We start from the raw sequence: 16,700 nt of genomic DNA on the forward strand, positions 1-16,700 counted from the left end.
ACGGTGATGAGTACATCACTTATAAATCTAGTTTGAAGGTTAAAAGAGAAAAGTATTAAAAATAACTATAACTACAATAATTGTTAATGGCTACACAAGGTAAAAAGATGTAAATTATGACATAAAATGGTGGGGAGAGTAAAAATTTAGAGCTTTAGTATGCATTCAAAGTTATCAGCTTAAAATAAACTGTTATAAATATAAAATGTTTTATGTAAACCTCTTGGTACCCACAAAGCAAAAACCTATAGTAGAGAGACAGAAGATAACTAGAAAGAAATCTAAGCACACCACTACAAAAAATCATTAATTCACAAAGGAAGATAGCAAGAGAAGAAAGGAAAAAAGAGATTATAAAAAATCCAGAAAACAATTAATAAAATGGCAATAGTAAGTCCATACCTATCAATAATTACTCCAAATGTAAATGGACTAAATTCTCCAATCAAAAGACATAGAGTGACTGAATGGATAAAAAAACAAGACCCAAATATATGCTGCCGTAGACTCACTTCAGGTTTCGAGACACACATAGACAAAGTGAAGAGATAGTAAAAGATATTCCATGCAAATGGAAACTAATAGAAAGCTGGGGTAGCTATACTTATATCAGACAAAATAGACTTTAAGACAAAGACTTTAATAAGAGATATAGAAGGTCATTATATAATGATAAAGGGATCAATCAAATAAAAGGATATAACATTTTAAATATTCATGCACTCAATATAGGAGCATCTAAAAATATAAAGCAAATATTAACAGACCTGAAGGGAGAAACAGACAGCAATACACTAATAGAAATTGCCAAAATGTTTTCCAAAGTGGTTGTACCATTTTACATTCTGACTAGAAGTGTATGAAAGTTCCAGTTCCTCTACATCCTCACCAACACTTGGTATGGCCAGTTTTTTTAAAAAAAAGCTGTTCTAATAGATATATAGTGGTTATTTCATGTTGGTTTTTAATTTGCATTTCCCTAAAGACTAATGATATTAAACGTCTTTTCAAATCTTATTTTCCTTTGTATATCTTCTTTGATAATATGTGTATTCAAATCTTTTGCCCATTTTTGGCCCAAAACTTGGTGTGTGTTTCATTATTATTGAGTTTTTTATTGTGGTAAAATGTATGGAACATAAAATTTACTAGCTTAGCCATTTTTAAGTGTACAATATAGTATCATTAAGTACATTCACAATGTTGTGCAACCATCACCACTGTTTCTGAAATTTTTTCATCATCCATCCTATATAGACACTCTATACCCATCAAGCAATAATTCCTCATCCCCATAACCACTATTCTATATGCTGAGTCATATGGTAATTCTCTGTTCAACAGTTTGAGGAACCACCACATCTTTCCACAGAGGCTGCACCATTTTACATTCTCACCATCAATGTATGAGGGTTCCAATTTCTTCACATCCTCACCAACAATTGTTATTTTTCATTGTTTTTGGTAGTAGCTGTTCTAATGGTTGTGAAGTGATGTTTAATTGTGGTTTTGATTTGCATTTCCTTAATGATTTAGTGATGTTGAGTATCTTTTCATGTGCTTATTGGCCATTTGTATATCTTCTTTGGAGAAATGTCTATTCAAGTTTTTTGCCCATTTTTGAATCAGGTTATTATTGAATTTTCAGAGTTCTTTGTATATCTTGGACACAAGTACTCTATTAGATATATGCTCTGCAAATATGTTTTTCCAGCCTGTGCCTTGTCTTTTCATTCCTTAACAGTGTTTTTCATAGAGCAAAAGTTTTTAATTTCAGTGAAGTCCAGTCTATCAATATGTTCTTTTATGGATCATTCTCTTGGCATCATATCTAAGAAATTTTTGCCTAAACCAAAGTCACAAAGATTTTCTCCTATGATTTCTTCTGGAAGTTTTATAGTTTTAGATTTTACATTTAGGTCTATGATCCATTTTGAGTTAATTTTATATATGATGCAAGGTATACATGTTCATTTTTTTCCTATGGATATCCAATTATTCTAACCCCATTTGTTGAAAAGTCCATGCTTTCTCCACTGGATTGCCTTTGCACCTTTTCAAAAAATCAGTTGTCCCCATATGTGTGGATATGTATCCAGACTCTCTATTCTGTCCCGTTGATCTATTTTGTCCAACTTCAGGCAAATACCACTCTGACCTGATTATTGCAGATTTATAATAAATCTTGAAATCAGATAGCTCACCAAATTGGTTTTTTTGGTAGTTGTTTTCTAGGATTTTGCATTTCCATATGAATTTTAGACTCAGCTTATCAATTTCTCCAAAAATCTGCTTGGATTTTGTTTGGGGATGCATTGGATGTATCTGTCAATTTGGAGACAATTGACATTTTAACAATATTGAGTCTAATGAACATTGTAAATCTCCCCAATCATTGAGATCTTCTTTAATTTTACTTTGAGATATTTTTTTAATTTTCAGTGTACAGCTCTTTTACATCTTTTGTCAGACTTATCCCTAAGTATTTCATAGTTTTTATGCTATTGTAAATAGTATTGTTTTTTAATTTTAATTTCTGATTGTTTATTGCTAGTATATAGGAATACAACTGAAATTTTTATATTGGTCTTGTATCCTGCAACCTCACTGAGTTTATTAGTCCTAATAACTTTTTTATAGATTACATAGGATTTTCTACAAAAATGATCATATTGTCTATGAATAAAGGCAACTTTACTTCTTCCTTTCTAATCTGGGTTCTTTTTTATTTCTCTTGCCTTATTGCATCAGCTTGAACTTCTAGCAAAATGTTGAAAAGAAATTGTGAAACCAGAAATCCTTGACTTTTTCCTGATCTTAGGGGGAAAGCATTTCAGTCTTTCACCATTAAGTATGATGTTATCTGTAGGTTATCTGTCCTTTATCAGGTTGCTAGTTTATTGAGAGATTTTTTTTTTTGTTTTAAATCAGGATTGGATGCTGGATTTGGTCAAAGGCTTTTTCTGTGTCTACTGAGATGATCATATGATGTTTTGTTTTCAGTTTGTTAATATTGTGAGTTTCAGTGACTGATTTTACAATATTAAACAAATACCTTGTAACAAACACCCACTTGTAGTCACTTGAGCTCAGTGGATTTCTGATACTAGCAACCCTAAAGTTTTTTGACAAATATAATCTGGTTATTGAGATCTGATTATAGTTTCTCTGCCTAGCTTTGTATTTCAAAGTTTAATTAATTTTGGAAGAAAGTTCTGGGTGATATATGTGAGATAGGGGAGAAACCCTTAAGCTGTTGGTGATTTGGCAAATATTCATTGAGTGCCTGGTATGTGTCAAGCAGTGCCTTAGATGTTGGGTGCTGAAATATAGACTCCTGAGATGACCAGCAAGGGATTGTTTTGAAGAAATCCCAGTGTTATTCAAAAAACGGAGGCCTGCGTTATCCCTTCCCTTTGTAGCTAGCAGGGGAAACTTTTTGACATCTAGGCCTTTGGTTTTTTTAAATCAAACCTACATAAATCTGGTGAATTAAAATTACTTCAGGGAAGAATGACAATACATGAATCCAGAGAGTTAGATGGTTTTGATGCTTCATTATCTCTGACTACTTACCAAGTCTTAGAGTCTTCAGAAATGGCTGATTTTGTCCAGCTGTTTTCCTTATTTATTCATTTATTCAATAAACATAACCCAGTGCCCATAATGTACCAGGATGCTCCCAGACTCTTGTTTCCACTTCCAAGGATTGTCTGAATTGCTAGGCTAAAATCAAGTTCAAGTTTAAAGGGAGATAACCTAGTTCAACTTCTCCTTTTACAGATGAAAAAACTGAGGATCTGAGAAGAGAAAAACATTGCCCGAGACTGTATAGACAGAGACAGATTCACTAGATGGCCACGTGACCCATTCACAGGCAGTTGAACTTCCTTTTTTCTTCGTATTTTCCCCCCTTAATGATACAAGGCATGACTTCGGTGCTTAGCGTTGTCAGTCAAATCCCAGCTCCACCACTGACCAGCTGGGTGACCTTGATGAGTACAAGGCTTGTTTCTCGCTAGCACTGTCACCCCATCTCTAGAGTGTGGTTAACAATAATACCCACGACAAAGTGTTATGGTGAGGCCTTTGCTCCTAACCTGCTTCCTCTTGTTTCTAGCTTTCAGATGCACATGTTGATGGTTACCACTTCCCACAGAAAATGTGACAAAGCAGGAAGGAAGTGGGAACCATGCTTATCTACTACATACTTGGGATCCAGGAGAAAATTACTTATCTTTGTTGATGTTACATTTTTATCTATAAAGTGTGGCTCTTTACTTCATGGGACATTTGTGAGAAATGGTCACTGTTTTAAGAATTTATAACTCTTTTCTTTTTCTTTTCTTTTTTTTTTTTTGGTGAGGAAGATTGGCCTTGAGCTAACATCTGCCAATCCTCCTCTTTTCTTGCTGAGGAAGACTGGCCCTGGGCTAACATCCATGCCCATCTTCCTCTATTTTATATGGGATGCTGCCACAGCATGGCCTGACAAGCGGTGCGTCGGTGCACGCCGGGGATCCAAACCGGTGAACCGCGGGCTGCCACAGCAGAGCACGTGCACTTAACTACTTGCACCACCAGGTCGGCCCCAAGAATTTATAACTCTTAAGGAAATAACTTATTAAGTCATCTTGGGCAAATCATTAGCATTTCTCAGCTCACTATCCCCATTTGATAATGATAGATAATAATTTCTCCCTCACAGGGTTATTGTATGGATTTATAACTCTTTTTTTTAAGATTTTTAAACTACTCACAAGTAGTTTATTTGTGTATGCTATGTTATAGAAATGCAATCTAGTCATAAAAACAAAAGCAATATGTATAAGTATATTAAAGGTGAAACCACACTGGGATTTCTTTAAAGATGTATTAATTTTTTCAAAGTACTACATTCAATAGATAAAGAAGGCAAGTGATAAAGAAGTTTTGAAGAGTGAAACAATGACACCTGGTCCCAACCCTCTCTAACCTCAGACTCATTCCCTTTGAACTATTTCTGGTTTTAGTTCTTCTGATGGCTTCCTTCATATCATTAAAAAAACGATTCTTATACCAATGTTTTTTATAAATCAAGATGAGATATATCAGTTGATTTACTGCTATGATGGATAAGGATTTACCTCACTTTTATCATATTCCTGTCCCAATATAAGTGGTTTTTACTTCTTTTATTGGTTACCTTTGTAAATTCAAAAATCAAAAAAATATGTATACCTTTATTTCTTATTTTGTCAGTGGGCAATATCTTTTTGATTCTCTACTTTGGAAGATGAGGGTACTTGCCTTCTATACTTTTCTTCCTCTTTTTTTACCTTCCATCTCTCCTCCTTTGTCATCTATTCTTTTATTTTTACATTAACAAGGGTGATCATTTTACAGTTGGTTCTGCAGCGAGAATGGTTTATTCTGGCATTTCTTTCTGGTTCATTCGAAGAGTTGAAAATCATCTCACAGTGTTCACATTATGATGACTATGTAAGCATTGTGCTCTGCAGAGATAAACACATGTTATGATTCCCTCTTGTGTGACATTTTAGGTATTTTTCAGTGTTTCTGGTTATCTTCTGTGTACTGGGACTCAGAGTTTTTCTCTGATGGTGCCAAACACATGTAGGCATAGATCCAAGCATCCATACTCTTTGCTTCCCAGGCAACCAGCCAGTCTCATCCCTGGGCCTGGGCCAAGGCTTGCCAGAGGGGCCATGCACAGGGGCCAACCAGCTATGTGGCTGCTCTTGTGGTTGTAGTCAGCGTGCTTACCCTGCAGGTCGCTTCTGGGTGCCCTGAGCTCCCAATGGCCACCTGCTACATGCCACTCTCAAATGAATGTTGTCATACAAATCTTGAATCTATCTTGGAGTTAGTTATGGCATGTGTCATGAATCTGTATTAGTTAGCTATTGCTGCATAACAAATTACCCCAAAACTTAGTGGCTTAAAAAATGAATTATAATTCATTTTCTCTTGTTTTTATGGGTCATGGATTGAGCCAGGGCACAGTGGGGATGGCTTGTTTCTGCTCATGATGTTTGGGGCAGACTCTAAGGCTGAGGACTGAAATCATCTGAAGGCTGGACTGAGGCTGGAGGATCTGCTTCCACAGTGGCTCACTCAACATGGCTGGTTAGTTGGTTCTGGCAATTTGGTTTCCTTATCATGAGGGACTCTCCATACATAGGCTTCTCCACAGGGCTTCTCGAGTGTCCTTGTGACATGGCCACTGGTTTCCACCAGAGGAAGTGATCCAACAGAGAGAGAGGCAGGCAGAAAATGTATTCTTTTTATGTCCTGACCCCAGAAATCACAAAGCGTCATTCCCAATACACCCTATTTGTTAGAAGCAAGTCAGTGAGTCTAGCATTTCTAGGTAGGGGAATTAGGTTCCACCTGTTGAAAGGAAGAGAGTCATAATTAGCAGATATATTTTAAAACCATCACATAATCTAACTTAGGGTTTGTCCAAGTTTATAGACAGCTGTCCAATACCACATATTGAATACTCTATCATTACCAGCATTTTGAACCATCACCATTTTCATTTACTAAAATCAAATATAAATTTGGATCTATTCTGTTTTTCAGCCTGTGCTTGCATTAAACTTTAGCCTAGTATATAAGACAAGCTGCTCTCCTTGAGCAAAGGAAGAACTGGGAGAGAAAGAAGACTCTGGAACCCTGAGGGGCAATGCTGAAAGAAGAGAAGGACATCAAAGAAGGGGAAGGCATATTGAAGAACAACAAAAATGTCTTGCTTTTGTCAATTGTCCTCAGGGGAGAGGAGTTGGTTGGGGTGAAGCTCTGTGCTCATGCCTAACACTAAAGGCCCTGCTAATTCAGACACTTGGGGGCTGCAAGTGCTACTTCCTTGTCAGATGGTGCCTCTAGTCCCCTTCAGAAGGACATGAAGATGGAGTTGTCTTTTCAACAATGGGGACATTGGAAGGTCACAGACATTCAACTCCAAGACAGGCTGAGGCCTCAGGGGAACAGCCTGGGGGCAGTGGGAGTCAAGATGTTGGGAAAGAGTAGGGCCAGGGGTACGTCAGAAGCAGCCCTGACTGACCAAGTGATATTTATTTATTTATTTTTGTTATATTTATCTTTTTTTGATTTGTTTTGTTTATTGTGGTAACATTGGTTTATAACATTGTATAAATTTCAGGGGTACATCGTTATACTTCTATTTCTGCATGGATTACATCATGTTCTCATGTTCACCACCCAAATACTAATTACAAGCCATCACCACACACATGTGACTAATTATCCCTTTCGCCCTCCTCCCTCCCCCCTTCCCCTCTGGTAACCACCAATCCAATCTCTGTCTCTATGTGTTTGTTGTTGTTATTATCTACTACTTAATGAGTGAGATCATATGGTATTTGACCTTCTCCCTCTGACTTATTTCACTTTGCATAATACCCTCAATGTCCATCCATGTTGTCACAAATGGCTGGATTTCATCGTTTCTTACGGCTGAGTAGTATTCCATTGTGTGAACAAGTAATATTTAGAGTAAAAAATCGGTGTTTTAAGGAGTAGTAATTTGGACTTGTTCTGCAATATCACCACGAGGGACTGACGGGGTGAGCAGGAAGGGAGGGCAGCAGGAATGTCCAGACAGTGGCCATTCCCGGAGTCAGGCAGAAACGACCTCATGTGGCTGGGACACCCACTCCAGGTGAAGCAGAAGCTGCCAGCACCCTGGAACCAGAGAGGTGCATGGAGCCCCCACAGGGACCGGCTGCCAAGATTCACTCAGGGAATTAGGATGCTGGCCGAGTAGCTGCATTTCGGGGTGGGGTCCAGGCCCGACAGGGAAAAGGTGAAATACAAATCATAAAAATCCAGGCTTTTGGAGCAGGGAGAGAGCTGGAGCCTGCATTTCACTCCAATTCTAGTTTAGGAGGACAGGACTGATGCTGGGCACCCCCTGCTGGAGGGGATGTGACATCTCATTGGCTGCCTGGGAGGAGGGTTGGTTGCCTCAGGAACCAAGTGAGGTTAGTCTGGCAAAGGAGGCTGTCGTGTGGATTCCCCTCAGTGACCCTCTGCTCCCGCCTCACCCCCCGCAATGCCTAATGAGCTTTAGGGCACAGAGCCTTCTTCCACCTAGAAAAGGATCAAGTTTACACATGGCTTGTGGCACCTTAAAGAGGGTCAAATTTGGCCTAAGTGCCTGCAGTCCTCTTCATACTGCCCAGTGTGTGTCTTTGGCACTCTATTTCTAAGTGTGGGCCTCGAACACGGTGGTTTTGGGCAGAGTCTGCGCTGCTTTAGGGACTGTCTGCTTTCACTATTTCATTAACAACAATAGTAATGGTCATAATGATGGCTACCAGCATCCAACAAACACAGCGGTCGGGCCTGAAGTGTCTGAGGGAGGCTGGGAGAGGCCATATAACCGACCTCCTGGTGTCAGCTCCAGACAACACGATCAGAAAAGATCACTGCCCACCAGAATAGACCTATGCACAAAAGGCAGGTGGACAAGCTGAAAAGTTGAGGAGCGCAAGGAATTGTCTGACCTGGACAAGGAAGGGGAGCTTCCCTTCCATCAGATTCAGACCTCTGCTGCCACCTGCAGGGCTTCTGTCTGCTTGTCTTGTGTTTAATCTCCCCCTGAGCCTTGGCTTATCCATCTGTGAAATGGGTTTAAGCCCTCCCCTTACACAAAATTAAGACAATTTGTGTGTTTTAAGATGAAATGAGATCATAGCAAACAGTAATGATTCTTTTTTTAAAGCGTTTTTTTATTGTGGGAAAATGTACATATAAAATAGATCATTTTAACCATTTTAAGTGTACAGTTCAGTGGCATTAAGTACTTTCACACTGTTGTGCAACCATCACTACCATCCATCTCCCAAGCTTTTTCGTCTTCCCATCCTGTAACTTTGTACCCATTAAACCCTAACTCCTGGGGCCGGCCTGGTGGCACAAGCGGTTAGGTGCGCGCGTTCCGCTTCGGCGGCCCGGGGTTCACAGGTTCGGATCTGGGGCACGCACTGACGCACCGCTTGTCACGCCATGCTGTGCCGGCGTCCCATATAAAGTAGAGGAAGATGGGCACAGAAGTTAGCTCAGGGCCAATCTTCCTCGGCGAAAAAGAGGAGGATCAGCATCGGATGTTAGCTCAGGGCTGATCTCCCTCACAAAAAAAAAAAAACCAACCCTAACTCCTCAATCCCCCTTCCCCCAGCCCCTAGTAATCACCATTCTACCTTCTGCCTCCATGAATTTGACTACTCTAGGCACCTCATGTAAGTGGAATCATACACTATTTGTCTTTTTGTGACTGGCTTATTTCATTTAGTATAATGTCTTCCTTCAGATAAATACCCAGACGTGGAATTGCTGGATCATATTGTAGTTCTATTTTAAATTTTTCGAGGAACTTCTATACTGTTTTTCATAGTGGCTGCACCAATTTACATTCCCACCAATAGTGCACAAATGTTCCTTTTTCTCCACATCCTCACCAACACTTGTTATTTCTTGTCTTTTTATAATACCTATCCTAACAGGTGTGAGGTGATATCTCATTGTGGTTTTGATTTGCATTTCTCTGATGGTTAATGCTGTTGAGCACCTTATCATGTACCTGTTGGCCATCTGAATGTCTTCTTTGGAAAAAATATCTATTTAGGTCTTTTGCCATTTTAAATTGGATTTTTTTTTCTGTTGAATTGTATGAGTTCCCTATATATTTTGGATATTAACTCCTTACCAGGTGTATGGTTTGCACATATTTTCTCCCATTTCATAGATTGCCTTTTCATTTTATTGATTCTTGCTTTTGCTGTGCAGAACCTTTTGATTTTATGTCCCACTTGTTGATCTTTGCTTTGTTGCTTGTGCTTTTGGTGTCATCCAAAAAATCATTGCCAAGACCAATGTTAAGGAAGCTTTTTCCCTATGTTTTCTTCTACAAGTTCTATGGCTTCAAGTTTTACGTTGAAGTCTTTAATCCATTTCAAGTTGATTTTTGTGAGTGGTGTAAGATAGGGGTCCCATTTCATCCTTTTGTATGTGTATATCCAGTTTTCCCAGAACCATTTATTGAAGAGACTATCCTTTCCCCTGGAGTATTCTGGCTCCCTTGTCAAATATTATTTGGCTGTATATATGTGGGTTTATTTCTGGGCTCTTGATTCTGTTCCATTGGTCTATGTGTCTGTTTTTATGCCGGTACCATTCTGTTCTGATTACTATAGCTTTGTAATATAGTTTGAAATCAGGAAGTGTGATGCCTCCATCTTTGTTCTTTCTCAAGATTGCTTTGGCTACTTGGGGTCTTTTTTGGTTCCATAAGAATTTTAGGTTTTTTCTATTTTTGTGAAAAATCCCAATGGAATTTGGATAGAGATTGCATTGCTTCAATAGATTGTTTGGGGAAGGGGGCTTCAACTTTTAATGGTGACTGATGAACACAATGATGAGGGGCAAAGAGAATTCATACTCATCTAGGCCAGACTAAGAATTTCAGAGAGTCTGTCTCTCAGCCCCACAAGCTCACTGCTTTTTATTGTTGAGGGTGAACGTCTGTAATCTACATGCTCTGACTCTCTTACATTTTTTTAGGTTTCCTGTTATGTTCTGCCAAAAAGAGGCCCTGAAAGGAGATCAGGTGTCAATGGACAGAGATAAGGGTCCAGTGAAGCAGGTGTTGGAAGTTGCTGGTGTGGCAGTGGGCATGGGGCCCTGGTCAAGGTTGTATCTCTGGTAGATCCAGAACCAAGTGTGACAGTGCCTTCAATAGTGCAGCAGCAGGCAGAGGCCCCTGGGGCTGGAATGGACCCCAGGGGTAGGGACAGGACATAATCACTGAACTTAGTCTTTCAGCCCCTGCCACCTTTTGTAATCAGTTATCTGTGTTAAGTTCCCTCTGCTTGAAATACCTAGGATGGTATCAATTATCCTAACTGGACACTGATGTAGCATCCTTTCATGCAATTTAATATAAAAAGAACATTTAGTGTGTTAGAAAAGTTTGGTGTGTATCCTTCCAGACTTTTCTCTATCATTTTACCATATAAATGAATTAATATTGTGTATGTTTATACAATATTATCATTTTATAAGCATTATTTTACAACTTGATTTTTTTTAATTTGACAACTGAACTGGTCTTGGAGGTCTCTCCACGTTGTTATAAATATGAGATTATTGCATTTCTTTTAATTGGTGCCTGATGTTCTATAAGCCATTATCTAATAATGGACAGTTAAGTTTTTGCAATTCTTTTGCTCTTAATAATGTGCTGTGGTGAACATTCTTGTACATGCGCCAGTGTTTCTCTGCGGTAGTTAATCAGAAGTGGAATTGCAGAGTTGCAGGGTGTGTACGTTTTTAATTTTACTGCAGTTTGCCCAATTGTTCTTCAGAGTGGCTGTGCCAACTTACACTCCCACCCATGGGCAGGAGAGTGTCCTCTCCAATTCTTGACATTTCTAAGCTCTTTAGTTTTGGACAGTCTGGGGAATGAAATGGTGTCCTGCTGTTGTTTTAGTTTGCATGCCCCTACGGACTAATGCATTTGAGCATCGTCTGATAGGATGATGATGACGACTTCAGGCTGACTCCAATGGCGGAAGTCATGTGGGGCAGTGTGGCTGCTACTCCCTGGCTTTCAGTGGCAGACCTTTGAGATGGCTCTTTTGCCAATAAAGTTGCACCAAAAACCTCACTAAGATTTCTTATGCCTCCAGAAGACGCTGCTGAGCCTTCAAGTTGGTTGGGGCTGCTATCAAGGGGGAGAGAAGGAGCCCCAAGCCTGGCAATAAGCAGGACATGTGCCGAAGCTTCCAGGACTGCAGGTGCCCAGCAGTGAGTGGCAGCCCATGGAGCAGTGGATGAACTGCTAGGTGTCTAAGAGTGGCCAGACCCTATGGAGAGCAGGAGTAACAGAGCAGATGAGGATTCCACCAGCTACACCCTGGAGACACAAAAGCAGCAAGTTTACAGCAGTGAGAGTGGTGGGCCTTATTGAGACTCAGCGACACAGTCCACTCCCATGGTTAATTAAACGTCACGGAAGCTACACGGTGTTCCCCTCTGGATTCCTTCTGATGACATGCAATCCTGTGATGAATTTTAGATTCTGAGGAGCCCCAGGCAGAGTCCAGTAAGAGCACTGTAATCTCTCTGCTTTGAGAAAATAGAAATGGGCAGAACAGGGCAGGGAGAGGAGAGACCTGAGAACGGTGACACTTTGGTTGATTCTGTTTTGTTTTGTTTTCTACAACATGTTCCTCAAGAAGCTGAAGGAACACCTTTCCTGCAGACTTCAGTTATATTCTGGAGAGAAAAGAATGAACTCATTCTGTGGCTGGAAGACTTGAGTTCAAGTCCAGGCTTTGCCACTTTGTGCCCCAGTTTCCTAACCAGTAAAACTGGCCTAATATTCCTTCCTGCCTGCCTTGGAGGGCATTTGCTGTTCGTAGTGAGTGGCACCAGCCGAAAGTCAGGACCACAAATTCTAGCTCTTTCGCTGGCAAACTCCTGGGTAAACTAGCAAGCTCCTTAAACTCTCTCTCCCTCAGTTTCTCAATGTGATCACGCATGATCCACTGGCTTCCGTGAGGATAAAGACGACAGGAGGCGTGAAGGGTTTGGATAAACACTGTTACATTGGATGTAGCCATCAGGTGCCAACTCAGGTGTGCAAGTGCTCAGCCACAAACAACCAAAACTGGTTTTACTTTAGATGCAGAGAGAATATGCTTTTACGGATGAAACCGGTTGGCCAGAACGGTTTCTGGCCTTTCTTGGGAAGCTGGGCAGCAGTGTCAGAGAGGATTTCGCAAATGAGGACAAACTCTGAAGACATTCAGGTGTCCTCTCGGGTTCTCGGGGATCCTGCGGCTCCAGGCGGCTCCCTCGCGCCACCTGGTGTCCGACCCCCGCCATTGCCCAGAAACCACGTGTAAGAAAATGCTTACAACCTAACTACGCACTCTGGTTTAGACGCGTCCTAGCCAATAGGGAAGGAGGAGGCGGGGCAGGGGGAAGGGAGAGTCCAATCACCTCCTGTTTTCCGAGGGGGAGGCGGGGCTTGGGATTTACCACGTTGGGTTTGTCCGCAGCGCTAATTACTTTTTCCAAAGGCTGGAAGGCTTCACTCCGGCTGGCGCCGCCGCTCGCGCGCTCCTGCTCCGCCGCGACCGTCCGGGGGGCTGCTCCTCCCCAGTACCATGTGTGACGGCGCCCTGCTGCCTCCTCTCGTCCTGCCCTTGCTGCTGCTGCTGGTTTGGGGACTGGACCCGGGCACAGGTAGCGCTCCCTCTCCCACCGCCCCTTCTTCGTCAGTGCCTCTCGCCGCCACCTTCCTTCTGCCCTCCCGCGGCATCCTGGCGGTCCCCGCCTGCCCGCGCCGCCTGGGTCCGGCGGCGGACCGCTGACAGCGCCCGGGGCCGAGAGGGCGCGGGCTGCGGCCGGAGGACGGGGCTCCCGGTGGCCGCGCCGCCGCCGGTTCTCTGGACGCCGAAGCGGCCGCGCCGGAGACCTGCCCCGGATGGCGCGGGGCCCGGGCGGAGGCGCTGGCCGGCGTGGAGTTGCCGGGGCGAGGGAAGGGAAGAGCGCGCCCGCTGCGGGCCGCGTTGTCCCTGCGCTGGCGCGGCGTGCCCAGTGCTGGCCCCGGCGCGCGGCGGGAGGGCGGGCGGCCGGGCGGGCCCCGGCGCGCTGACGCGTCTCCTCTCTCCCCGCAGCTGTCGGCGACGCGGCGGCCGACGTGGAGGTGGTGCTCCCGCGGCTGGTGCGCCTGGACGACGTGCACCTGCCGCCGCTGCCCGGCGCCCCCGCGCCCCGCAGGCGCCGGCGCCCCCGCGCGCCCCCCGCCACCCCGCGCGCCCGGCCCGGCGAGCGCGCCCTGCTGCTGCACCTGCCGGCCTTCGGGCGCGACCTGTACCTGCAGCTGCGCCGCGACCTGCGCTTCCTGTCCCGCGGCTTCGAGGTGGAGGAGGCGGGCGCCGCCGGGCGCCGCGGACGCCCCGCCGAGCTGTGCTTCTACTCAGGCCGCGTGCTGGGCCACCCCGGCTCCCTCGTCTCGCTCAGCGCCTGCGGCGCCGCCGGCGGCCTGGTACTGCCCGCGCCCCCTCCGGGTCTGCCTGTCGGTCTGTCGCAGTGCAGGGGTGGTCCCCGGAGAGGGCTGGGATGTGGTTGGGGGCGCCTCGGAGGAAATGTCAGCCGCCGGGGGTGCTCTGCCGGCGACCAGAGGGAACCTCCCCTTCCCGCCTCCGCCTCTTTTCATCTTCCTAAGGGTCTGTGACCAAAGGGGGTGGGTGGGGAAGCATCCGATTGTCCACTATTTCCTGTCGGCTGTATTGAGTATCTGCGGTACGCCAGGCCTGCGCCTATCTGGGGGTGCTTGGGGGACATGCCGCAGCGCGCACAGGGGAGCACAGGCCTAGCGGGGGTGAAACCTGTCAGACCCCCAGACTGAGAGGCGCACTTTGCCCTGGTGTAGAGAGAACGCTGTTTGTATCTGCACAGGTGTGTATGTGTGCCTATCATGGGGACCACCTGCATGTGTAGATCTCATCTATTCTTGGATGTGAGGATGGGGTGGTGGGCATTCACCTCCTTTCTGTCCTTTTGCTTCGTTCTGTACCTGGAAAAGGAAGTTTGGAGGGGTCCCCTGGCAGGCCGCTAACCTACTCTTCTTAGTTGAAGCATGAGAACCAGGAGAAGGGAGGGCGTTCATATCCTTATTCTCTTATGCCATAAGCAGATCTTTGTCTGGCACCCACCCTCCTTTAGGCCTGAGAGGTGCTTACACTGGTGATAAGACCCTCTCCCTGTCCCCAGAAGCTCCCTTGCTGTGCCAGTAGCTCCTCCCCGCCCTCAGGACACTGCCCTGCTGCATTTGAGGCACCTGTGACAGGTGCTCTGTGGGGCGGGGAAAGTCCTTGTGCACCACTGCCCTGCCTGTGGTCACACCTGATCCCTCCACTACACTGATGCCCAGCCACACACTTCTCAGCTTCTCTGTCGTGCCCCTGAGGGGTGCACAGGGCTGCCAGGTGGGCTGCCCCCAGGAAAGCCTAGTGTTGGCTCAGAGCATGAAACACACCGGTTGTTTCTCTATCTTCTGTCATGACCAGCCTCTGGGGAAGAATTTTCTAATATTCTTTTGTGTCTGTCCTTCCTAGGCACAAGAAACTGCTTCTCCCACCTTTGCCTTGCTCCACCATCTAGAATTCTCTAGTTTTCACCCACATAGTTTGCAACAAGTTGCTGGAATCTCAGCAGAGCCAGAAAGCCTGGGGGTCCAAGTCTTTATGTGAGACTTCTGCTTTCTTCCCAGCAGTGTAGGGGAACTCGGGGGGTAATTTCCTAGGATTGGCCTTCACCAGTTCCCCTTTCAGGACTTCTGAGTCCTGATCAGAATATGATCTGCTTTTGCTGGGCTGGGAGAGATCAGCTTCTTTGGTTGGGGACCTGGTAGGAGCTAGTGTGGAACAGGGGCAGGGAATGTGGGCTGTGGGTGAGGAGGCCTAAGAAGGAGTGAGAAAAAGCTCAGATCACCGTAGGACTCAGGTCAAGGCTGTATCATGTTCTGGGAGGGACTGGAAGGCCCACGTCATTTTTCCTGTTTTTGCCAAAGTGTTTAAAGTCTAGGTCACATCACTGTACTGTACATGGAAACATCTGAATCCCATTTGCTGCGGTTTAGTGAGTTTCTGTAGAGGTCAGAGTTTATACTTCTTGGTGTAAAGTTTCCAGCGAGGAGCTATCTGTGAAGGAGCTGAGGGTGGAAATCTGGATAACATTGATTTAAAATCCTCACGGAGTGCTGGGCCCTCTCACAGATGGCATCTGAACAGAGAGAGGGTTCATTTCATCCCTCCAGGTCTTTGAGGAAGACTGTCCTTCCCTTTGGCACCATGTGAGGGCGCTGTGCTGTAGATAAAGGAACCTGGCCAGGAGTCTGCCTTCATTGTGTGCCAGCTGCCCGTGGACCTCTAAGACTTTAGATGTGCAATTCCTGCTTGAGCAGACACTCCTGTTGTTTAGTCTGCCTTGTTCATCCCATTCGTGTGAGCTGGACGTTGGACACTTCTCCCTAAGTATAATCTATAGAGGAAGGACTGAAGGCAGGAGGGAACAGACAGCATGGTGACTTGGAGTGGACCTCTTGGTTGCAAGGTGGTCCTGGAACGCATACAGAAAAGAAAGAACAGAAACTTAGGCTAACCAAGTTTGCGTTGCTCTCCATTACTTTGATTTTGGTTCTCAAATGCGCTTGAGATGGTTCAGGTGGGTGGTAATGTCATTAGTCACTCTTGACTGTGGGGGAAACACAATGAAGTGGTGATGTGGTGTGTGTTTGTGTTTGTCAAAACAGGCTCTGCTACAAGGTATGGGAGAGAAGTGATGTCAGCTAGATAATATCTGGTGTCCACACATGGGGCATCCTAAAGAGATAGATTTCAGGGTGGCCAAATCTTGATCTCCCACACCTGCTTGTAGCTAAAGAATCATGTAGGGCAGAGGTTGGCAGACTTTTTCTATAAAGGACCAAATAGTAAATATTTTAGGCTTTATGGGCCATATGGTCTCTGTTGCAACTACTCAACACTGCCCTTTTAGTGGAAAAGCAGCCATAGATGGTAAATAAACAGATGGACATAGCTGTGTTCAATAAAACTTTATTCCGATGTTGAGCATCAGTTAAATCCTGCCACATCTAA

The 16,700-nt window shown here is 44.4% G+C and overlaps 1 protein-coding gene across 9 annotated transcripts in view; it reads left to right on the top strand.

Annotated features, from left to right (window-relative positions):
- Positions 1-16,700, top strand: part of ADAMTS17 (ADAM metallopeptidase with thrombospondin type 1 motif 17) — a 420,881-nt gene that overhangs the window by 47,490 nt on the left and 356,691 nt on the right. For 7 of the 9 annotated variants that reach the window (XM_058542337.1, XM_058542333.1, XM_058542327.1 and 4 more), the window contains exons 2-3: positions 13,116-13,281; positions 13,716-14,086. The exons of 1 other annotated variant lie outside the window; for it this stretch is intronic. In XM_058542337.1, coding sequence (XP_058398320.1) covers positions 13,203-13,281; positions 13,716-14,086 — 450 coding nt within the window. In that variant the 5' untranslated portion in view covers positions 13,116-13,202. Of the gene's footprint in view, positions 1-11,612; positions 12,935-13,115; positions 13,282-13,715; positions 14,087-16,700 lie in introns of those variants that run through there. One more of the 9 variants, XM_058542332.1, reaches the window with a different exon arrangement.

This window comes from Diceros bicornis, chromosome 5 (assembly GCF_020826845.1).
Source record: "Diceros bicornis minor isolate mBicDic1 chromosome 5, mDicBic1.mat.cur, whole genome shotgun sequence".
Classification (NCBI taxonomy): domain Eukaryota; kingdom Metazoa; phylum Chordata; class Mammalia; order Perissodactyla; family Rhinocerotidae; genus Diceros; species Diceros bicornis.